Raw genomic sequence first — 25881 nt, forward strand, 5'->3', positions numbered from 1 at the left:
ATATAATAAAACTGAAATAAAAATAAAATCTACATAGACATTGGGGGGGGGGGGAAAGGACACAACAAAATGACTAAAGCTTTCACTGCAATTAAAACTGAACATATACAAAAATAAGTCAATTAAATTATTAAAAAAACAACTGTAATGGTGTCTCAGTGATATTAAAGTAACTGGTGAGCACTATTTTGTTGCTGCCTACTGTATATAGAGCGTTCCAAATCATTACATTTATTAGGTTCCCTTTTCGTCAGCATGAATAAGCAGACAGCTAAGCAGCTCGCTAGGAACGTCGCTAGGTTTTTTGTGCTTCTTTGTGTCTGCATGCTCATACAGAGAAAGATTTTAGTGTTTCTATTTGTGGCGGCGATAGTTTGTCTTTCCCTGAGTGTGTTTCTATAGATGTGCTTTGTATGTGTTTTACAGTCTGATGCGCTTGTGGAGGTGCATGTGTATGTCTCTGCAGCAGGAAGTGTGACTCAGGATAGGGTGTCACTCCTCTGCCCTTCCCAACCCCTCACAGAGCTCTAATCGGCACCCTGACACCATTCCTCGGTCACACACACACACACACACACACACACACACGTACGGTGCAGACCGCTGTCCCAACCCTGACACTGTTGCTTCATTGGTGGGTCCTCTGTGTACCAATTAACCCTGTAACCCCTCTTACCCCTTTTGTCCTGCTCCTGTCTACACAACTAACAGCCCTCCGTCCCATCAAACCAGCACTTATATCTTATTTCATACTTGGACTAACGGTTGAGGTTTGGCATTCATAGCATATCCTTAGGGCTCTTCATCAGGGGGTCCGCAACCATAGGGGTCCTCTGCAGTACTGCATAGCAGCAGTTATTGTGTTTTCTTATTATCGCATTGAAACAATTTTAAATGAACTTCAGCCAAAGCTAAAGTTAACCAAGTGACCTAAATGTTTCATTCTCCATCTTGCATTCAAATGTGTTAATTAAATTTACAATGTAATATACAATGTTACAACCCTGTGAACCCATTGAAATAAGTATTTAAATATATTAATACAGTGCAGTAGTCACGTTATTATAATCCAAACTTATAATGCAACACTAAATGTTATACAATATGTAATGGGGGTCTCTAATTTGTCTCTATATCCACTGATGGTCTTTGGCTTGAAAAATGTTGAAGGTTGAATTTTTTCTTGTAAGTTATCAGGAATTTGCGTAACATAAAATTAATCAGTTTTATTGAATTTCTATCAAATGTAATGGTTATAAAATGTCGAGCAGTGTGGCATACTAATAAATTTGGGGCTTGTGAGATTATTATTATTTTATTTTTTTTAATTAATAGTTCTATTCAATACGAATGCATTAAATTGATCAAAAGTGACAGTGGAGACATTTATAATGTTACAAAAGATTTCTGTTTCAAATAAATGCTGTTCTTTTGAACTTTATATTCCTCAAAGAATCCTGAAAAAAAAATGCATCTCAGTTTCCACAACAATATGGAGTAGCACAACATTTTTCGACATTGAGAATAATAATAAATGTTTCTTGAGAACAAAGTCAGCATATTAGACTGATTTCTGAAGAATCATGTGACACTGAAGACTGGAGTAATGGCTGCTGAAAATTTAGCTTCCACGTGAGTCATTTATATTTGAAAATATGCTAAAATGTAAATGATAAAATAGACAGTTATTTAAAATGGTAGTGTTTCACAATATTACTGTTTTAACTGTATTTTCGATCAAATAAGCTCAGCCTTGGTGAGCATAAGAGACTTATTAAAAATATGTTAAATCTTACCGACCCCCAAACTTTTGAATGTTAGTAGAGTTGGGGTACTCTGACTCGGACTCGAGTACAGTTTTTTTTAAAGGACTCTGACTTGTTTTATATATAGTTATAAAGTTTATATATAGTATAGTTACAAGCCGAAGTCTCTATACGTTACTGCCGCATTACATTGCTGACAGAAGGCAGTGTTTTATAATCAAGAGATTGTAAAAAAGATGTAGCACACGCACTGTCGAGTCAAGTGCCAGTGGATGAAAGACGGGATGCGGGAGAATAAAATGATTCGCTTGACTCCCGCAAAATAGAAATATCTAAACATAAAATATCTAAAATGAATAAATTGTTATTCATCTATTGCACAAAAGCAACATTAACTAATATAAAATATAAACGATTAACAGGTGCAAGCGTATGCAGAGTTTCTATTTAGGCTGTAACACGTGTTTGCAGCGTTGAGCAATGCAGTGCTGAAATTTGCATGCTCACGAATCCTCTCATTATAACACACGAATTGTAGACATTATGAAAGATTCATTATGCATATATTTATTGTGTTATAACAGAGATTTGTGAGATTGCAATGAACTGAGATGTCTTTTAGAGTTTATAAATGCAGCGCTCTTTGCTGGCATTCTGCCATGCCAAACCATGCACGCAGCAGCGGCTTGCTTTAGTTAAAAGTAACAGTGTTCTGTGAATGTTGATGCTTTAATAACAAATATTTATCAGGAGCGTGTATTACTAATTACTAATTACTTTTGAAATAAAGTAATCAGAACAGTAACGTGATTACTTTTTAAAGGAGTAACCAGTAATCAGTAATTTGATTAAATTTTCAGAGTAACTTGCCCAACACGGTCAAATACTGATGAATAGACTAAGCAGACAAACTAATTTTGATTATTCAAAATTCATATTTCATTAAAAATCCTGAAAATTATATAAAGCTTGTTTTTATTGAGATAAAAGGTGCATTTTCTGCTCTTAAGGTCCAATTCACCAAGATACCTACTCCTTTACCCCCACCTTATACATTCAGTGAATTTATACATTTATTTTAACGATGAATAAAGTCAACTCCCGCCCTTTAATTTTTCACATTCTAAAACCTGTTTCACTCTGAAATATGTCACAATACATAAATCAATTCAGCCATAAATTCTGTTACATGACTTTAAGTTTGCTAAGCAAAGCAGTACACTAATTATTAAAGTCATATGTTGCGATTTCAATTTTTCCTTTCTCTTTGAAGTGTTACAGGCTCTTTCGTGCATAAAGAATATCTGTAAAGTTGCAAAGACTAAATTCTCAAATCCAAAGAGATATTCTTTATAAAAGTTAAGAATCAACCACGCCTACCTAAAACGGCTCGTTCTAACACGCCCCCACATGTCTACGTCACGATGTGGGAAAATTTGCATAACACCGCCCAAATGTTCACGCAAAGAAAGAAGGTGTAACTTTTATTCTCGCTGTAGTATTGTTGTTGCCGCTGCCATGTCGTGAAGGAGCTGTGTTACTTTGTTTGGCCTTCCAAAATAGGAAGATATCCACTTCGTCATGCCTGGAGCTGAACTGTGCTGGTCGCTGAGGAAATCAACTTCGCGCTGAGGATCGCCGGGTCGGACGAAGCGGAGTCCAACCCGGGATCGTCACATGTGGTTGCCGCAAGCCCACCGGATGTTCCTTCGTTGATTCAGCCGGCCGCCCACCGCCCTCCGCTCACTCTAGCCCGCCTCCTCTTTCGTTGTGAAAGCTAAACTACTTTGTTTGGCTTTCCAAAAGAGGATACGACTAGAAATCAGTGGTTAAGTTGTATTTACAACACTGTTCCAGAACAGTTCAACCCAAATATTCAGATGTGTCCAGTGCATTTTATGTTTTTATATTTAAAGAATTTGCCACTGACGATTCAAACGCAAATTTTGAGCAGTGTAGAGTAGCACTTGTTGTTTGTCATTTCTCCGTTCACAGATGCAGACATGGTTTTATGTTTACACGGCATGATGCAATGCAACCCGTAAAAAGACAGTATAAGTCATTATAATCCGTAATTATGTCCCCACTGGATGCAACAAATGCCTCGTTTATAATGGGTTTTAATCTTTTTGTCTCATCGCTCAGGACAGGGCATCACAGTATGATAAGAGGTGTAACATTTCCGTCACACGCTTGAGGTATTCGGCCAATCACAACGCACTGGATAGCTGGCCAATCAGAGCACACCTCGCTTTTCGACCGATGAGCTTTGTAAAAATCAACGCGTTTCAGAAAGGCGGGGCATAAAGGAGAAACAATAATGTAAAGTATGTGGAAAATAATGTGTTTTTTTAACCTTAAACCGCATAAACACATTTCATTACACCAAATACACAAAATAATGTTCTTTTTAGCAACATCATATGACCCCTTTAATCAAAAATCAACATGACAAGATGCAATAGAAGTTTGCTTTTGTTACATTTAAATGGATATTGCGTTTCTCTACTTGTAAAGGTTAAAACAATGTTAAGATACTAATAAATAATAGAGTTTCATTGGACTCCCACTTTTAATAGAGTTTTCCCACTTTTCCTTATGCATTCATATGCAATTCAACTTCAAATGATGTTAACAGTAAAAGTTCATGGACATGTCATTTATTAAATACCCACATCCAAAAGTGTAAATTATAGTGGAATATGTCGGATAGTTTTACTGTTAAGTGCTCTGGTAGCTGATGAGAAACACAGCTCTCATAGATCTCCACACAGGGAGCTTTTCCACCATTGGCTCAACATCACGCTGACGTCAGCGCTCCCACTGGCGAGAAAGTGATCCATGAAGGTGCAGCTCAGTGTGATGTAAAGAATCCATGCTAATGCACAGGCACCTTCCTGTCTGGACTGAGCGAGTGCACACAGATAATACACAGGAGAGAGACCAGTGAGTGATAATTGGAAAGAGGAGGAGAGAAAGGCTGAAACAAGCAGCCTGTGAGATGCATGGACAGTGAATAATCAGCAGCAGGTTTGATTCAAGAGGGCAGCCAGGGACAGGTGGTGCTCACACAAGTGTGTGTATATACATTCATTTTTTTCACGTTTTATGTTGCTGCCTTTTGTTAAACTGCTTTAAATTACTTTTTTTCCCACATCAATCTACACTCCATACTCCATATTGACAAACCAAAAACAGAATTGTCACAACTTCGTAAATTTATTAAAAAAAATAAGTACATTGCATAAGTATTCGGATAAATATTTTGCTGAAGCACCTTTACAGCCTCAAGTCTTTTTTGTTTGATGCGACAGGCTTTGCTCATCTGCATTTGGCAATTATCTGCCATCCTTCTCCTTATCTCTTCACCTCTCAAGCTCTGTCAGTTTGGAAGGGGGTGGACACACATTTTCAGGTTTCTCCAGAAATATTTTACTGGGTTAAATCCCAGGCTCTGGCTGGGCCACTCAAGGACATTCACAGAGTTGTCTATAAGCCACTCTTGCTCTGTGCTTAGGGTCATTGTCCTGCTGGAAGGTGAACATTCTGAATGCTCTAGACTAGGTTTTCATTAAGGCTATCTCAATATTTTGGTGCATTGAGCGTTTCTTCTACTCTGATGAGTCCCTCAGTCCCTGCCGCTGAAAAACAGCCCCACAGCATGAGGCTGCTACCAGCACACTTTACCTTTGGGATGGTACTCTGCAGGTGATGAGCAGTGCCTGGTTTCCTTCAAACATGATGCTTAGAATTGAGGTTCATCAGACCAGAGAATATTGTTTCTCACAATCTGGGGGTCCTTTAGGTGCTTTTTTGCAAATTCTAAGTGTGTTTTCATGTGTCTTCACTGAAGAGAGGATTGAGTTTTGCCACACCGCCATAAAGCCCAGATCGGTGGAGTGTCGCAGTGATGTTTTCCTTCTGTAGATTTCTCCAATTTCCACATTTAATCATGGAGCTCAACTAGAGTGACCATCAGGTTCTTGGTCACCACTCAAACCAAAGCCCTTCTCCATCAATTGCTCAGTTTGGCCTGGAGGCCAGCTCTATGAAGAGTCCTGGTTGTTTCAAACTTCTTCCATTAAGACTACATGCTTCTGTGAACCTTCAATGAAGCAGAATGCTTTTCTGAACTCTTCTCCAGATGTGTGGCTTGACGCAAACCTGTTTCTGAGCTCTACAGGCAGTTTTTTTTTACCTCAGGGCTTGGTTTTTGCTCTGATATACATTATTAGCTGTTAGACGTTTATTAAGACATGTGTGCCTTTCCAAATCCTACCCATTCAATTGAATTTGCCACAGGTTAACTTCACTCGAAGTGTAGTAACATCTATAAGCAATATGAATGCTCCTGAGCTAAATTTCATCTGTCCCAGATAATGCAATGGAATCATTTAAGTGTTTTATTTTTAATAAATTTGCAAAGATGTTAAAACCCTGTTTTTTGCTTTACCATTATGGTGTATGGAGTGTAGATTGATGTTGAAAAAAGTAATTTAAAGCAGTTTAACATATGGCAGCAACATAACAAAACATGAAAAAAATGAAGGGGTATGAATACTTTAGCAAGGCACTGTATGAGATGAGATGAGAAGAGAGAGAGGGAGATAGGGAAAAGAGCTTCCGAGCGCTACACAAGGAGAGTGACCCCATTAAGCAGTTCCTCCTCTCCACTCACATCCTGTTTGTGCAGCGCTTTTCCTCCACACTGCACACTGAGTCGCAAATCAACGGCAGGAGAGGTTGACGGCTTCATTAGGCTGCAGACATGCAGCATGAAGGCAAACTTTCAACCCAGAGAATAATATACAGCATGCGATCTTTGACCTTTAACCTTAACTACCCTCCACAACAACCCCTAAACACACACACTCGCATGAACTCTCATCCACTGTCCTGAAATTAACGTTTTCTAGGCTATTTACTAGACATCTTAAGGATATTAATGTGTGTGAGAGAGAAATTTTTGCAAATATTTGTCCTATTATAGTGTGTATATGTGTGTGTATTTATATAAATTGTATACTTATAATATAGACTGTAAAAAGATAAGCATGAAAATAAATTAATTTATACATTATTCATATATATATATATATATATATATACATACTAACGCAATCATATATATACACTTAATCTGTATAATCTAATTAAAAAATGTGTGTGTGTGTGTGTGTATATATATATATATATATATATATATATATATATATATCTCACACATGTATATAATGTAATTTATATAAATAATATATGTATTATAGATCTAAGCAGATAGATAGATAGATAGATATGTTTGCTGTCCTGATTGTAATATAGATGTCACGTGTGCTGCCTCCTTGTGGTGGCTTAAGGACTTTAATGCATGTTTATTAAAAGTTCCAGAACTGGCGTTCTCCTAAGATCTATATATTAACCAGCGTAAATGTTTATATCTCCAACTGTAGAGTGCTTGTGTACGGGACATTTGATTTAGCATTTATTTAGTGTCATTTAATAGAAGTTGTATGCATTTTTAGTCTTTTCTGATAGACGACGACCGCTCTGGATAAACAAAAGTACAGTTCTGAATCTTCGAGTCAACATTTTTTATCTGAAATGCACTGCTGTAAGAAGGTTTCTTTATCTCAACAGGTAAAGAAACTTTGTCAAACTCAAGGCAGAATAAAAAAGTTGCAATGCATTAGGGCAGATGTTTCAAATACAACATAGATACATCAGAACTGTAGTGCACTACAGCCAAGTGTGCATTTAGATTTCTAAAGTAATAAATATTTTTAAAAGCTTATGAAGGAGATGAAAGGATTTGAAGTCAGATCGATGATGTATTTAAAGTCAAACTGCATTCCGAGTCATGCAGAGTATGTGTGTGTGTTTGTTTGCGTGCATTTAGAAGATCTTGCTCTGATGGAGAAGCAATCTAGGGTTTAAAGATGGTAAGCAAACCATGGCAAATGGAGTAGTGTTCAGCTAGCCTCCTTTAACTCAATGTGAAGGTTGTCCTAGATTCCAGCGCTGTGTGTGTGTACATGTGAGAGGGAGAGGGGTGTGTTTCAGCAGGCAGACTTCGAACTCTCCAGTGTTTCCCTGCTGAGGTCTAAATCCACAAGACTGAGATACCAAACCTTGTAACTATGTTGTTATTTATGATAAGATGCATTGGAATGTTATGCACAAGAGGATATTTTCATGTGCATACAAAACCCACCAGAAATTTGACCTTGACAAACACATTTTTGATATCTTATTAGACTACAAACTGATTAGACTAATGAAAATACTAAGCTAAAGGAATTCCCTTTTGTGTTTGCAGTCGAGCGAGCTGGATGATATTCTGGATGATCTACAGAACAGTCAGCCAGGCCTGTTTGCGGATTCCCGGCCTGTGTCTTTGCCTGCTGCCGTGGACAAGCAGTCAATCATCAATGACATCCTGCAGATGACTGGAGAGGGTGGAGCCAGCATGGGTCCCCAGCAACAGAGAGCACTACAGGCTGTGGGCCAACAGAGTGAGTAACACACACACACACACACACACACACACACACACACACACACGTTCTCCTACAGTTTTCAGCCAGTGTCTGGAATAAAGTACACGACTTCTGAACAGATTTATATATATATATATATATCTCACACATGTATATAATGTAATTTATATAAATAATATATGTATTATAGATCTAAGCAGATAGATAGATAGATAGATATGTTTGCTGTCCTGATTGTAATATAGATGTCACGTGTGCTGCCTCCTTGTGGTGGCTTAAGGACTTTAATGCATGTTTATTAAAAGTTCCAGAACTGGCGTTCTCCTAAGATCTATATATTAACCAGCGTAAATGTTTATATCTCCAACTGTAGAGTGCTTGTGTACGGGACATTTGATTTAGCATTTATTTAGTGTCATTTAATAGAAGTTGTATGCATTTTTAGTCTTTTCTGATAGACGACGACCGCTCTGGATAAACAAAAGTACAGTTCTGAATCTTCGAGTCAACATTTTTTATCTGAAATGCACTGCTGTAAGAAGGTTTCTTTATCTCAACAGGTAAAGAAACTTTGTCAAACTCAAGGCAGAATAAAAAAGTTGCAATGCATTAGGGCAGATGTTTCAAATACAACATAGATACATCAGAACTGTAGTGCACTACAGCCAAGTGTGCATTTAGATTTCTAAAGTAATAAATATTTTTAAAAGCTTATGAAGGAGATGAAAGGATTTGAAGTCAGATCGATGATGTATTTAAAGTCAAACTGCATTCCGAGTCATGCAGAGTATGTGTGTGTGTTTGTTTGCGTGCATTTAGAAGATCTTGCTCTGATGGAGAAGCAATCTAGGGTTTAAAGATGGTAAGCAAACCATGGCAAATGGAGTAGTGTTCAGCTAGCCTCCTTTAACTCAATGTGAAGGTTGTCCTAGATTCCAGCGCTGTGTGTGTGTACATGTGAGAGGGAGAGGGGTGTGTTTCAGCAGGCAGACTTCAGACTCTCCAGCGTTTCCCTGCCGAGGTCTAAATCCAAAAGACTGAGATACCAAACCTTGTGACTCTACAAAACAATATACATGATGTTATACATGATAAGATGCATTGGTATGTTATGTACAAGAGGATATTTTCTTGTGCATCCAAACCCACCAGAGATTTGACCTTGACAAACCCATTTTTGATATTAGGCAACAAACTGATGAGACTAATGAAAATACTAAGCTAAAGGAATTCCCTTGTGTGTTTGCAGTCGAGCGAGCTGGATGATATTCTGGATGATCTACAGAACAGTCAGCCAGGCCTGTTTGCGGATTCCCGGCCTGTGTCTTTGCCTGCTGCCGTGGACAAGCAGTCAATCATCAATGACATCCTGCAGATGACTGGAGAGGGTGGAGCCAGCATGGGTCCCCAGCAACAGAGAGCACTACAGGCTGTGGGCCAACAGAGTGAGTAACACACTCACATTCTCCTACAGTTTTCATCCAATGGCTGGAATAATGTAAGACTTCTGAAATCTGAAAAGATTTTAAAACATTTGGCATTATAAACTTGCCAAATTGGTAAACAGTTGCAAAGAAAAACTAAATGACTGAGGGAATGTTCACACTTCAGTGATGTACTAAAAACTGATTTTTGCATTTTTTTTTTAAGTTTTGTGTACAGACAACATGATTCCAGTTTACATGGATCCGTGAAAATGACTAAAAATGCTGTATTATGCATGCCAGGCCAGTAGTTAGCGATGTCACTTTGTAAAGCAACACTACGCACATTAGACTGAACACGTAATACGCATGTGCATGACTTCGCTGTTTTCACACATTCTCATTTTTGTAGTTTACACAGAGACGATAATGTTTTCATTTTCAACGGTATCGTTTTTCAAAACTTGCACTTTAAAACCTGTATTCAAAAGTAGGGCTGCACGATTAATCGAATGCGATTGTCATGTGCATTTTGTTAGTAAAGCCGGTTCTGTAATCAGCAGGAAATCATCATCACGTGCTTTCAGATGGAGCAGAATTTACTACACAGAGCCGTAGTTCACTGACAAGTTACGCACAGCTGTTTGCATAGCTTCTCAGTGAACTACGGCTCTGTGAAGTAAATGCTGCTCCATCTGAAAGCATGTGAAAATACCACATTTAATAACATTTTTACTCCAAATTCACTTCATAATGTCAGTCGAATGTTTGAAATAAATCCTTCTGTGAGATGATGTGGCTTCTTACACAGAATAAGGCAAATATAAGGTAAATATGGCAAACCACAACAATGTGTGTTCTAAAATTGCCTCAAAATATCAAACATGTTTGATATCCTCCAGCTGAATGGAATCAGAGTCTGATGCTAAAAAATCCATCGTACACCGCTCAATTTTCTGTGAAATCGGTCAACTCAAATCTGCAGAACAACTCTGGACAACTTGTGTCGATTTGTCCAGACTGTAAATCGGGATTGGGAGTTCTGTGTGAGAGCAATAAAGTCACTCATGTTTAAGTTATACAAATTTGTGGTGCTGACCATCAGAAAGCTGCTTAGTTTGAAAGTGACTTCTATGTGAGCTGTGTTTCATCTCAACACTATTCATAATAGATAGTGGACCTTTTTTCACATTACATTTTGCTAATGTAACTGCACCTTTAAAAGACAACAAGTGAGCAAATGCATAAATATTGCAGGTTCTTCCCAAGCATGCTTGCTTGTGTACAAATAGTCATATAATTGCCTTATCGCTCATATTTATGCACGCACCCCCTCTTGAACGCTCATGTAAGATTAGACCAATGTAACACATGGTTTGAGCTTTGCCTTATATTGTGTAATCGACTTCCTTTAGGACAACTATCCAGATTGCACCCAATAGTAATGAATGTGTGTTTGTGTTTTTACAAGGAGTTTCGCTGAGTAGTCTTGGATTTTATTTGCATTTGTTTACAAGGTGACAGCAGGAGGAAAATTCCTGTGTCCACACAGCGTCCCAATGTATTTGCAAAAATATTTAGAATTACACAAGAGTGAAAATGAAGTGAACCCAGAGTGCTTTATGTTTACATGTCATAGTTTTTGCGAAACACCCTGAAACTATTCAAGTGTGCCCAGAGGCTGACCGAAACTGTGAGCAGGTGGAACATTGGATTTTTTCACCTGCATCATTTCAGCTGAGTGGATATTCTCTCTCACGCACTGTCATCAGAGGCCACTAATGCTGTACAGTTTGTGTGTTGAGCCATTTACATGGGCTAAACACTGACTAGTCGACTACTTTTAGTACAATAAGTGACCCTACACACAAACCATGTTATGATACTTATAATAAACTTCACTCATTTTTCAACAGTAATTTTTATACACCGCTGTTCAAAAGCTTAGTGTCAGTAAGATTTTTTTTTTTTTAAGAAATCGATACTTTTTTCAGCAAGGGCATATTTGATTAAAAGTGACAGTAAATGCATTTATAATGTTACAGAACATTTTTGTTTCAAATAAATGCTGTTCTTTTGAACTTTATCAAAGAATCCTGAAATTTTTTTTTATCAGTTTACACAAGAATATTAATCAACACAACATTGACAATAATAAAAAAATCTATCTTGAACAGCAAATCAGCATATTAGACTGATTTGTGAATGATCATGTGATACTAAGGACCGAAGAGTAATGGCTGCTGGAAATTCAGCTTTGCCATTACAGGAATAAATTACATTTGAAAATATATTACAATAGAAAATTATTTCACAATATCACAGTTTTTTACTATATTTTGATCATATAAATGCTGCTTTGGTGAGCATACGAGACTAAAAGTCTTCAACACCAAGCTTTTTCAAGTTAGTGTTATTTTTCTATAAACTGTGAATACCATACTTTTTCAGTTTTGTCATTTATTTGTTATGTGTGTTGATAGATTTTGGTGCTCCACGACCAGGTCAGCCCGGCAGAGCTCCTCCAGTCAGAAGTGTGTCTTTGGATATGAACATGCCTGCTAAAGGCGCTCAGGGTCAGTACCCTCTGATGAGGAACAACAGCCCCTACTCGCTCATGCAGCAGCAAGGCATGATGGGAAACCACAGTATCATGCCTAATCAGCCCAACATGGTCAATGCAGGTGAGTTGAGCTGGGGTCTGAAATGCAATGCTTCTTAGTCACTGATGCAATAACATAAAATACAATAGAAGTAAAGTTTGTCTGTACGTATGCGGTGGAACACAGGGCTTCCCCCACACTTAACACCTACTATGAGAGGAAAGTTCCAATGCTGCACCGACCATGTACAAACCATAGTTTCAGTGTGATCAGTAATGCACAGTCAAGCATGACGCTGTTGGCCGAGAGGAAGACAAATGTGTAAAACGGCACAAAAGTGTTGAGTCAGATCAAAAGCAAGCCCCTCTGTGCACCTTTTCTTTGTGTGTTTGTGTGTGGTGGGTTACACTCGCTTGCAAGTGAATGTGCACATAAGGTGAGACTGTGAGCGGCTAGATATAAATGACTCATAACCTTAGGAAAGAATTGCAGGGTTTCTGGTGTGATCGTGTCTGCATGTTTTCCAGGTGGTTGGATTTTTAAATATCACATTTCTGAGGATGAAATGACACCATAGTTTTATCATTTATTTTTAATTTATTTTGTCAGTTGACCCTTAGCTTAGGTTTTTACTTTACTGTTGGGAAGTCGGATAAGCTTTACAAGACATGCAATCATGTTTGTTTGGAAACTTGTGAAGATTTATTGAAATGTCTTGTGTCCTCTATATTTTTTGTCTCTATTATAAGAGACCTGGCAACAACTTTGTACCTTGTTTTTCGATCATTTATATTAAATTGTGTTTAAAACTATCCAAAACACATAGAAAAAGATCAAAGTCTTGAGAAAATTGTGGATGGCAACTGTTTCTAAGGAATTGGTCAGTAAGTGCAGTAGTGCACCTGCTTGTGCATTATAGCACTGAGTTATAATTTAAAAGACATAAAAATCCTTTCATAAAAATGATCAGTGGTGTTATGCACAATTTGTCAGTGCATGTTTTTATAAAAGAAAAGTGCTTTCATTACCTTTCATAAAAAAAAATAACCTTTTTCTCCACTTACAGAAAAAAATACTGAAGAATATAATCATAGCCCAAATTTAACAACCCAGTTAAATAAAAATTGTATTATTCTGAAATATGATTACAATTTAAAATAATTTTTCTATGTTAATATATCTTTGAATAATCATTTTTAACATTATAAATGCCTTTACTGTCACTTTTGATCAAGTTAATGCATTCTAGTTGAATAAAAGTGTTTACTCCTTTCAAAAAAAAAATCTCTTGAACAGTAGTGTAAATTCTCACTGTTTCAATCAAAAACGTCACGTTACACATGTTGTTAATACCATTTAGTTTGTATTTAATAAAAGTTACCTTCAAATTAAAAGCCCTCTTCTTTCTCTTTCTTAAAGGAGTCATGGGTAATAATGGTCCCCGTGTAGGTATGCAACAGGACAGTTGGGGTGCACAGGGTCCTGGTCCCGTCGGTAATGCGGCCTCACCCGTCACAACTGCTCCCGCCGGCCAGCACTCTCTCACACAGGGGGCGCTCCACTCTCGCATGGTGCCCAACTCTGGCGCAGGCATGCCCATGAGGCCCAGCAGCCAACCTGGACCAAGACAGATGCTTCAGTCCCAGATGATGCCCAACGGTAAATGGACACAGAGCAGATATATAGAGCTTTACAGAAGATGTAGAAAAGCAAAGACTTGTGGATAACTTATTCAGACTTATTTACAAATAAAAATGATGTTTTAATCATCTTTTATCATCTGCTGTTTCTTCCTTAGCCCAGTCAAACATGGACATGGGCATGGCTGGCCACCAGTTTCCCCAGCAACAGGCACCGCCTAATCAGACGGCTCCATGGCCAGACAGTGTGATGCCTATAGAGCCGGTCCCATTTGGGAACCAGAATAGGTAAACGGTATTTATTACTGTTACTGTTGTTAGGCCCCACACTTTATTGGAGGTGTGTGCTGTGTGCACATGTTGATTTTTGTCCTTCTGTTAGAAAATAACTGGACAAATACACTCCGATGTAATCTGTTATGGGATATCCCGTCATTCATGTCTCAGCTCTTTAATGAGAGTCTCTCGTCTCTGTAAGCTCTATGTATAGCAGTTCTCAGGAGGATGTTTTGTGCCCTCCTGCCTCTGAGGGTCCGGCCGATGAGGGCGCTCTGCTCAGCCAGCTCTACACGGTTCTCAAAGATTTTGACGGCCTAGAGGAGATTGACCGTGCTCTAGGCATCCCGGCTTTGGTGGGACAGGTGGGTTGAATACTTTTGTTCTACAACCCAGTCTCTCTTGTGATGCACCAAATTATAATTTTTTTTTTACCAAACACCACAACCGAAATAACTTTATTTAAAAATCTTACTTAATACCAAAATTTGTTTTAATTAATCAGCTAATTAATCAAACTTACTCAATCAGCACTCAAATCAAACATTTTACTTGCACCAAAGGCAGTTTTTATATCAAATATTTAGTGATATAATTGTTTCAACTCCAATTTGTTGTTAAAAATATAAACATTTAAACGGTGACTGTAATAAAAACTTGTTTTCATGAAACTTTGTTTAAACTTAAATAATGAAAAACATAATTTTTTTAATAGTATCAAAATACTAGTGATGCAACAAACTGATTTTTTTTTTTTTTGCGCCGAAACAGAATTTTCCTGTTTGTTTTCAGTTTGTATTTTTATCACTGATGGATCAAGTAAAGTTTTTATTTCTTCCTTTGTACTATGTTTGTTTGTTTGTTTTTTTCTTCTTTTTCCTAATGACAATTTTTATTTTTATATTTTGCTTGGGTATTTTTAGGTTGCACACAGTCCTTTTATTGTGATGATTGATGTTGCATCGATCTTGGACAAGTACTTTAATGGTTAATGAAACATGAAATTAATTTAGCTGAAAACGAAAATGGAAGGGTTTCTTTTATTAATCTGTTAATTAATCAAATTTACATTTAATAAAATTTACATTTTCATTGCATATAAGGGAGTTTTTATATGAACTTTTTAATATACTTATGTTTCTACTTGCTTTCATGGCAGATTTTGTGTAAACTTAAATACTGGACAAATAATGGGGAATAATGGTGAAAAAAGTGAAGTAAAAATATAATGAATATGTAATATAGTGCATATTAGCACTATTTGCACAAAATGCTCCTCTCTAGAGTTATACAAACTAACAAACTATAGACATTGAATGGGTTTCCTGAGGTAGATGTAACTTTATTTGCAAGATGTTTTATTGCCATATTTCTGTGGTTGAAACAATGATTGAGTGGTTATTTGAAATTTCAGTGCATTAATACAAAATCCAGGTCCAGAACTATCTGATTTATTATGTGCATCACACACATGTAAACATATGGCATTACTAAGATTAAATTGAATGGTGTATACTCACCCTTGTGTTCAGGCTCAGCCGGTGGAGCAGGATCAGTTCCCCGGTCAGGACCCCAGTATGATGATGGATCAGAAGCCGCCCATGTACAGTCAGCAGCAGTACGCCGCCTCCCAGGCCCACATGCAGCAGGGTGGGTACACGTCCATGCAGGACCCCAGCTTCCATGGCATGGCAGGACAGATGGGGCAGAGGCCGGGCTACCCCATGCTCCGCATGCAGGCTAGACCAGGACTCAGGCCCACCGGGGCCGTCCCCAACCAACCCAATGCACTCAGACTGCAGCTTCAACACAGGCTACAAGCACAGCAGGTACGGTTTACACTCTCATACATGAGAAGAAAGAACAGTCTTGATTAAAGTAGAATAAAAGTGGTTATATTTTTATTCTTAATATTGTCTGATTATGCCATCAATATTAAGCACAGTGATCATTTAGTTAAAAGGATAGTTCTCACCAAAAAATAAAAATGTATTCATCATTTACTCACCCTCATGTTATGTCACATATCATGTCACTCATTCCTTTGAACACAAAAGAAGATATTTGGAAGAATGTTGGTAACCAAACAGTTTTGGTGACTATTAACTTTAACTGTTGTATTGAAAAAAAAAAACTTAACAAAACCTTTAAAAATGTATATAGACAATACAATGGGAAGTGTTCCCTATGACACTTAATTGGTGGCATGTAGCTTTGTTAATCCAAAGACTTAAATGCATAATCTTATTTGTTCTGTCCATATACACCCATTTTAAAGCGAAAGGCTTTAAGGAAATTGAATCTAAATCAGACTGGTGAAGTAGTACCGTCTGTGGTTAGCTGCCCCCTGCTGGACATTTCAGGAATTGATCCTTGACCTCATTTTGGGTTTATTTAGGGGTCATGTCTCTTAACGGTTTAGTTTCTGGCAATTTAAAGCTACAATCAGTGATTTTATATATATATATATATATATATATATTACAAGTACATACTTAATATACAGTATTTTAAATACTTAAAGCAAGAAAAATATAAATTTTATGTATTTATATATTTTTTTTATTATATAGTAATTGTGTATTTGTAATATACTTTATTGCACAATGGCTAGTTTCAGTGCCTTTCAAAGACTGATGATATTTTGTGTTACAGCACTAGAGCATTTTGCTGTTTGTATAACTCCACTTATGCTTGTTTGCTACATAGAATTTTAATTTTATGGTCATTTTGTGTTTGAAATGCCTTTTAGTCTATATTAATTTCTTGTTTTTCAGTCTTTTGTGTAAAGTCAATATCTTACAAACAAGAGTGCCATTATATTGAACAGAACAGTTGTTGAAATGTATTACGAAGCATTGAAAATTCAAATGAGTGATTATTTTTTTGAAATAATTCTACAATGTGCTGCTTCTGTTTGTGTCTGTTCCAGAATCGTCAACCTATGATGAATCAGATGGCTGGAGTGCCAAATATGAACCTACCTCTAAGACCCAACGTTCCAAATCAGGTACGCTGAATCACTTCTTGCATTCTCCCTAGTGCTCCGATGCCGAAATAACACGCCTAACTTTCTCTGTCCTCCCAGGGGACAATCAACGCTCAGATGCTGGCCCAGCGGCAGAGAGAGTTGCTGAGTAATCACTTGCGCCAACGTCAGCTGGACCAACAGCGGCAGCAGCAGCAGCAGCAACAACAACAGCAGCAGCAGCAGCAGCGCAGCATGGTCATGCGAGCCCAGGGCCTCAACCTGCCGCCAAATATGGCGGCAGCCACAGCAGGCATGCCCGGAGCCATGAGCAATCCACGGATCCCCCAGGCCAACCCCCAGCAGTTCCCCTATCCGCCCAACTACGGTACAGGACTGGCCTCGCCACCCCCCTCCAACAGCCCTTTCTCCCCCGGTTCTCCCAACCTCCCCGCCCCCCAGCTCCTCTCCCACAACGCCATGCATGGCTCTCAGATGAGTCTAGCTAACCAGGGGATGCTGGGCAGTCTGAGCGGACAGTTTGGGGCTGTTATGAGCCCTCAAATGCAGCACAGTGCCTTTCAGTTCCCCAGCTCAGGTACTGCCTGCCCTTTCTCTCTGTCTGTGTGTCATGTGCTTCCACACACACACACACTCAAACACCTGTGACCAGCAACACTACAGGCTTGAACATGTGTGTGATCTGAATGTGTGGTGAAAAATCACTTCTTCCAAGGCTAATCAACAAGGTTTATTTAGAAATGCAGTAGTCCAGACAGGCACAGGTCAGCTGTGTAAAAGTACTAATCCAGCAACTATAGTCAAATCCAATTTTAAAAAATTATATTCTAAAAGAATCAAATGATTGTTTATCCAAAAAGTATATGTTGTTCCAAATCTTGTAAATTTTTGTCTTTTGTGGATTTTTTTTTTTAATTTTCAAGCCAGCTTTTTGTAAAACATAATAATAATTAATGAAGACTGGATTCCAGAATGACAAAAAAGCACCATAAATGTGTTCTAAAAATAAAAATAGCCAGGGTATTCTTAAAAATTCACCTTTCCACCTGTTCCATGGAAGGAGGAAAGACGGTGTTGTTATTGTTAACTAAAACTATTTTTTTTTTTAAATCATTTTTTAAAATAAAGCTGAAATAAAATATAAATATTAGATGGAAAACCTTGAACCTAAAAAACTTAAAGGGATAGTTCACCCAAAAATGAATCATTAATTACTCACCCTGAAGTCGTTCCAAACCCGTAAGACCTTCGTTCATCTTCGGAACACAAATTAAGATATTTTTGATGAAATCTGAGGGCTTTCTGACCCTGCATAGACAGCAACGCAACTGAAATATTTTATGGCCCAGTAAGGTAGTAAGGACATCGTTAAAATAGTCCGTGTGACATCAGTGGTTCAACCATAATGTTATGAAGCTACAAGAATACTTTGTGCGCAAAGAAAAGAAAAATAACGACTTTATTCAACTTTCAATTTCTTCTCTTTCCTGTCAGTCAACGTGCGTTCACAAGAGTACCACGACGAATGCATGTGATGGTGCTGCTGATGCAGGAACCAGTGTTCTGTCAGTTTGTGCTACCCTGTCAAGATTTTGCTACCTCCCATTAAAACAGTGTGTAGTACAAATCGACAACGAAAAATGCTACCTGTAAAATTATGGCTTATTAATGTCTACACCTACCCCAACCCTAAACCTACCCTTACAGTAATGCAAATACAGTAATTATGTGTTATGTTCGCTAGAAGGGATACAGCTACAGGAAACCAACAATAAATAATTTTTTCTACCTATTAGATTGTGTTTTATTAAAGTCTACACCTACCCCAACCCTAAACCCACTCTTACAGTAATGCAGCTACATTAAATATTGTTGTTCAGCATGAGAAAAAGGACGCAATATTGATGTGCGCATGCGCAGTAAACCCTGGTAGGACAATCTGACGGGTAGGATAAAATGTCAAGACACCGGCGTTTTGACGCAAAACCAGGATTCGCTGCACCTTGTTTGCAAGCAGAGGAATGCGCACGCATGCGTCGTGGTACTCTCGTAAATGCAACACGGAAGAGAAGAAATTGTTATAAAGTCGTCATTTTTGTTTTCTTTGCACACAAAAAGTATTCTCGTAGGTTCAAAATATTACGGTTGAACCACTGATGTCACATGAACTAAAACGTTTCAGTTGTGTTGCTGTCTATGCCGTGTCAGAAAGCTCTCGGATTCGCATGCGCAGTAAACCCTGGTAGGACAATCTGACGGGTAGGATAAAATGTCAAGACACCGGCGTTCTGACGCAAAACCAGGATTCGCTGCACCTTGTTTGCAAGCAGAGGAATGCGCACGCATGCGTCGTGGTACTCTCGTAAATGCAACACGGAAGAGAAGAAATTGTTATAAAGTCGTCATTTTTGTTTTCTTTGCACACAAAAAGTATTCTCGTAGGTTCAAAATATTACGGTTGAACCACTGATGTCACATGAACTAAAACGTTTCAGTTGTGTTGCTGTCTATGCCGTGTCAGAAAGCTCTCGGATTTCATCAAAAATATCTTAATTTGTGTTCCAAAGATGAACCAAGGTCTTACATGTTTGAAACGACATGAGGGTGAGTAATTAATGACAATATTTAGTTTTTTGGGTGAACTATCCCTTTAAATGAAATTTCGAAATATTGCCTTGGCAAATAACATTTCTGAACATTTTAAAAACTAATAAAAAATAAAAGCTTGTGACAAAATTACTAAATAAAATGAAAACTGAAAATATGAAAATAAAATCTAATTTTAAAATCTTAATAAATATTATAACAGTATACAATAACACATGACGAGAGTTCATAATGAGATTTATATTTTCTGGATTATATTACCATGTACTGTATTTTGAGATTAGATGCTGCCATAAAACTAAAGACCAAAATTAATTAGTATCTATTAATGTTTCATAATCTCAACTTTAAAAACTGTTTGAATGAGTATTTGGGTTTTTAAATATCTGTTTATAGTTGTCTAGTCAAGTACTGTGAGCTAGGTTGGGTTATTTAGCACTTTATGCTAGTTAATCAGTATTAAATAATTGTCCTTATGTAGAGCCCTTGAAAGATCATAATGTTATGGTAGAATGTGGCACTAGAGGGCAGAAGAGTCACTTTAATGTATTTTTCCACATGTAATAAGAATATATTACAGGAATATTTCAGGTTATTTCCAACTTAATGTCTATAAGCAGCATGCTGTCCATTACCACAGAAAATTATTATGATTCACAGCTCAGTTTCTAAAATCAAATAGTGTGATCATTTGCATAGTTTAGACTTTGCCACCCAGTCAGTGACCCTATTAGGCTTCCATTGAAATGAAATACTAATTGCATTTTGCGTTCTATTTTACAAACTCAAGAACGAGTTGAAATCATTCTGTGGTAATCAGCTAAATTCAACAGATCAGAGACATTAAGATTGAATTTTCAGATTCAGAATTGACATAATCCAGAACATCCATCTTTGTACTTTGCCACAGTAAATCTATATATAACACATGAGCTACTGATGCAATCAGATGATCAGTTTATCATTTAAGCAAAGCTTAAGTTGTGTTAAACTGTTGATAATTGTGCCTGTGTCTATGCCTGTGCTGTGTCAAATGTGTCAGTGTCTGTCCTGCCTAGACTAATTGGCTGATGGTGATCAGTGGAGGCGGAGCAGTTGATTTTTAAACCAATTATGCGGTGACCCAGACCCCACCCCTCAATCCCACCCATTACACATCCATCCACACACCCCTCTTTTCTCTGGCTGTCTCAGCCACTAACACTAACCTGCATGTGTAACTCTGCCTTACTGCCTGCTTATAACACCTCTAAACCCCTCTAGTATACTCTTGATTCCTCACTTTTGATTATGAAGATGGGCTGAAATATTCTCAATATGATTTCTGCTTTGACATTTCTAAAAATGATGATCAGCTAATCTAAACAACAAATGTGTTTAGATTTTGATTTTCTAATTTTCAGTAATTGTTCTTTTCGTAGTTGCAGTTATAATTAATTTCTAGGTGCTAAATGTGGATGTTGTCTGACAGCGTGAGAGTGAATATGATGTGCAAAGTGCTGTACAGTAATAATTACCTAATTTGTGATAAATAGTTCTTTGATGTATGTTTATTGTGAACCAGAGTTTGTCTCTTCATGTCTGCGTGTGTATGTGTGTCAGGTATGAGTCAGCAGTCGGACGGCGGGTTCGGTGGTGCCACCACCCCTCAGAGCCCCCTCATGTCTCCCAGGATGAGCCACGCCCAGAGTCCCATGATGCAACAGGCGCAGGGCAACACCTCTTTTCAGTCCTCCCCTGACATGAACGGCTGGACACAGGGCAGCATAAATGCCAACAGGTACAGCTTTACGCCTCGTATAGTGTGTGTGTGTGTGTGTGTGTGTGTGTGTGTGTGTGTGTATATATACTCTCACACACACACACAGCCGTTCAAAAGTTTGGGGTCAGCAAAACTTTTTTTTTTTTTTAAGAAATTAATACTTTAATTCAGCAAGGATGTTAAATTGATCGAAAGTGACTGATTATATTTATACTGTTACAAAAGATTAGTTTTGAATAAATGCTGTACTTGAACTTTGTATTCATCAAAGAATCCCCAACAAATGTATCATGATTTCCACAAAAATATTAAGGAACACAACTATTTTCAACATATTAATAAGGTAATAATATATATAATATTATTCTGTAATATTTTTCTGTATTATAATAATAATAAATGTTTCTTGAGCATTAAATCAGCATATTAGAATGATCTCTGAAGGATCATGTGACACTGAAGACTCGAGTAATGGCAATTTTTAAAAAAAATTCACAATATTACTTTTCATTTTTAATTAAATAAATGCAGCCTTGGTGAACATCAGAGACTTAATTAAAAATCTCACCAACCCCAAACTTTTGAACAGTAGTGTGTGTGTGAAATTTTATCAGACATGAAATATCTTTAAAGTTTTCAATTCAGGAAGCTAAACGAAACCTGAACGGTCTTATACATTTATCTGCTTCCATCCACAGTATGTTCACTCAGCAGTCGCCACCTCAGTTTGCCCAGCAGGCCGGTAACAACATGTACAATGGTAACGGCATGAACCTCAACGTGTCCATGGCCACCAACTCAAGTAACATGGGCCAAATGGGCAACCAGATGAGCATGAGCACTATGAACTCTGGACCTGGGGGCAGCATGGCCAACATGGGCCCTGAACAGGTTAGACAAATACGCAGTCAGTTTCTGAGTCATGTGACACCTTTGTCTATTAAAAAAAGTGTGAACGTTTATTGCCTTTTGGGAGCCCATGTGAGCTCCACTGTTCCCAACAGTCAACTAAACTAGATGGTTTAAAAGCTCATGCTACTTTAAAAACCCATCTTGAGAGTGAAACTTCTTTGCAGCGCTGGTCAAACTCTAAAACTTTTGATCGCTAATGAAGCACATTTAAACTCCTCAATGTTCCACCCAGGAGTTTAGTAGAAAGCGATGCGCCGTAGATTTATTGGATGCATTTATTTACTCAAACCATTAGAGATAGAATGTCTAATGGTCAGACTTTAAGTGTCTGAGGTCACCAAATAGCGTAGTTGACTCTGCAACTAGCTCGTTAATAATTTACTCTAATTATCCTGGGTAATTTTGCAGATGAGAGGGATGATGCAGAACTAGGCATAATAGGACAGTGATGTGATTAGTTGCTGGCAATTAGTGCCCGTTTGAGGTGGATAAAGAGATCATGTATGCAGACATGACAGACTTTGAGTGCTAAATATCAGACGTGACGTCTATAAGTCAGCTAGGGTTTGACCAAGCATGCCCGCACACACATTCCTGCACTCCCTGAACTCCCATCTAACTAAACATTAATATCCGATATTGTGGTTTAATCATATAAATAATAGTTTTAAGTGCATTTTTTGTTGCTTTTTACTGTGTGTGTGTGTGTGTGTGTGTGTGTGTGTAAGTTATAAATATATGTATATGTTTGGGGTTTTATTTTGATTTTGATTTGATTTTAAAAGAAATTAATATTTTATTCAGTAAGGGTGCATTAAATTGTTAAAAAGTGACAGTAAAGAGATTTATAATGTTCCAAAATATTCCTGTTTCAATAAATGCTAATCTTTTGAACTTTCTATTCAGCAAAACATTCTGAGAAAAAAAATGATTTCCACAAAAATATGAATTAACTTATTTTAACATTGATAATAATGTTAATAAAGCACCAAATCAGCATATTAGAATGATTTCTAAAGGATCATGTGACACTGAAGACTGGAGTAATACTGAAATGCTGACACAGCTTTAACATTCAAAATATATTAAAATAGACAAGTTATTTTAAATTGTAATAATATTTCACAATATTACTGTTTTTACTATATTTTTGATAAAATAAATGCAGGCTTGGTGAGCATAAGAAACTTCTTCCTAAAACATAAAACAAATCTTACTGACCCCAAACTTTTTAATCCTTTAATATCTTTTCTTTTAAAATAGTTCTTTAATATATGCATATATATTAAGTGATGCACTCTCTCACCAGTTACATAGTAAAGTTTCATTAAATAGTATGAATATTTAACCAAGTTGCATCAGTTTGATCGTGTGCACTTCTTGTTTTTATAAGTCCATAGGCCGTTGAATTCTCAATCTGCTGATTTATTCCCAAGATGTGTGTATAGTCACAAGTCTTTTAATAATTTAGCATTTCGCCATTAGTGGAGGTTTAATGAATTATTACTCTCTGTTTCTTAGCTGTAATTATCTCTTCATGGCAACACAAAGTTTGGCATTACAACACATTTTAGTGAGGGGTACATGAAACTGGGTTACAAGAGCTTTTAAAAAGTACTTTACCTGTCATGATTTATTAGAGTATTTCTTTGGCTCAGGGTCTACCCAGTCAGAGCTGCCGAAATATACAAATAATGTAAAGAAACTAAGAAAGAAGGAAACCTCTAGTTGCATGCAAAATAACATTCCACAAGCATATTCTCATATATGTCTGTTTTGTGTGTATATATTTAAATATATATATATTTGAATTTTTTTTAAATGGATGTGTAAAATGCGAAAAATGGACAGTGGCAAAAAAAGCCACATATTTAAGAAGCATATATGCAGTGAATACCACATGACAAATACAACAACACCACTTAATAACCCAGAAAACATTAAAACAGTAGTTCATATGATTTATTCATGCCATGATTAATGCTGGGATTGTTAATCTAAAAATGAAAAATGTCATTTACTCACCCTCATGTCATTCCAAACCCATAAGGTTTTGGTAAATTTTCGAAACACAAATGAAGATAATTTTTAATGGAACCTGAAAAGGTTTCTGTCCTTCCATTGAAAATCCAGGTAACCGAAACCTAGAAGATTCAAAATGGTTATAAAGGCATCATAAAGTGACTCCATATGAATCAAGCAGTTAAGTCTTTTGATGATCACTTTATAGGACCACTTATTTTAGGTTTTCAGTTCCATGTAAACAGTGATCAAAACTCATGCATAGAGCACAGGACACTTAGTAAACACGGTTAAGCGCAAACATTTTTTTTTTCTTTTTTGACCATATAACTCAATTATTGTTAATGAATATACTTTGTGAACACTCTGGCATAAAAAACTACCTTAAATATTATTTCTGTGAAAAATATGCTTCTATGGTTTTGAGTCTAAGGCCAGGTTTCTTTTTCTCTTTCCCACAGCAGAAGTATTGTTGACCCGGGGCAGACGACATCCCAATACAGTAAACCAAGTTTATTGAAGATGTTTGATGAGTGATTTTCAGCTGCAGCGTGATCAAGGAGAGATTGGAGTGATGCTGTGCTGTTTAAGCTGCTATCGGGGCTGTAGGGGTCTTTAGAGAGCCTGTCTACTGCCCCCTACTGGACATCTCTAGAGGATGCATCAGGGGTACTGGAGCTCAGAGGGGATGGACACTCTGCCTCACTCTCTTTCTCGCTCACACACACACACACACACACTGACACTTTGATCTTCTGACACTTTGACCTAGAATCCCCCGCCCCTCCTTCAGTCGAGCACGGCCTTCTGTCTCGTACTTACACTGCAAGCCCTTTCCGTCAGTCTGCTCCGTTGCATTCACCGTAGTGTGACTTAGGTCTCTCCTGAAAAGACTCTGTGACAGTGGCATCGGAATCCTTGTCTCCCATGAATGTATTCCTCACTCTCTTTTTCCCTGTCTTTCTTCCTGGTTCGTCCACTGGACTTCAGACTCTTCTTAAGAAGACGTTCTTTTGCCCAACCATCTTTCTCTCTGACTTCTTTCCAATCTGACGTTCCAAAACAGGCAAGAAGACTGCATTTATAATCCACGCTCAAAATTCAGCCATTTTGCCTTTTTGTTTTCTTTTTTTTCTTTTTTCAGTGCAAATAAACATAGAATGATGTTGAAAAAGCGTCTACATATAGATTATGAGAATTCAGATGATGGTTTGCCATGATTAATGCTGGGATTGTTAATCTAAAAATGAAAAATGTCATTTACTCACCCTCATGTCATTCCAAACCCATAAGGTTTTGGTAAATTTTCGAAACACAAATGAAGATCATTTTTAATGGAACCTGAAAAGGTTTCTGTCCTTCCATTGAAAATCCAGGTAACCG

At 37.4% G+C, this 25881-nt stretch overlaps 1 protein-coding gene across 1 annotated transcript in view; it reads left to right on the forward strand.

Moving 5' to 3' along the window:
* Positions 1-25670, forward strand: part of LOC107596035 (nuclear receptor coactivator 2) — a 105971-nt gene extending 80301 nt beyond the window's left edge. Inside the window, exons 12-22 of the mRNA XM_016286634.1 lie at positions 8083-8278; positions 12171-12371; positions 13710-13949; positions 14089-14218; positions 14409-14571; positions 15739-16035; positions 17139-17216; positions 17295-17772; positions 21405-21582; positions 22263-22455; positions 24960-25670. Coding sequence (XP_016142120.1) covers positions 8083-8278; positions 12171-12371; positions 13710-13949; positions 14089-14218; positions 14409-14571; positions 15739-16035; positions 17139-17216; positions 17295-17772; positions 21405-21582; positions 22263-22455; positions 24960-24974 — 2169 coding nt within the window. The 3' untranslated portion in view covers positions 24975-25670. The remainder of the gene's footprint in view (positions 1-8082; positions 8279-12170; positions 12372-13709; positions 13950-14088; positions 14219-14408; positions 14572-15738; positions 16036-17138; positions 17217-17294; positions 17773-21404; positions 21583-22262; positions 22456-24959) is intronic.
* The last annotated feature ends 211 nt before the right edge of the window (positions 25671-25881 follow it).

This window comes from Sinocyclocheilus grahami, unplaced genomic scaffold (assembly GCF_001515645.1).
Source record: "Sinocyclocheilus grahami isolate Dianchi unplaced genomic scaffold, SAMN03320097.WGS_v1.1 scaffold213.1, whole genome shotgun sequence".
In the NCBI taxonomy this organism is placed as follows: Eukaryota; Metazoa; Chordata; class Actinopteri; order Cypriniformes; family Cyprinidae; genus Sinocyclocheilus; species Sinocyclocheilus grahami.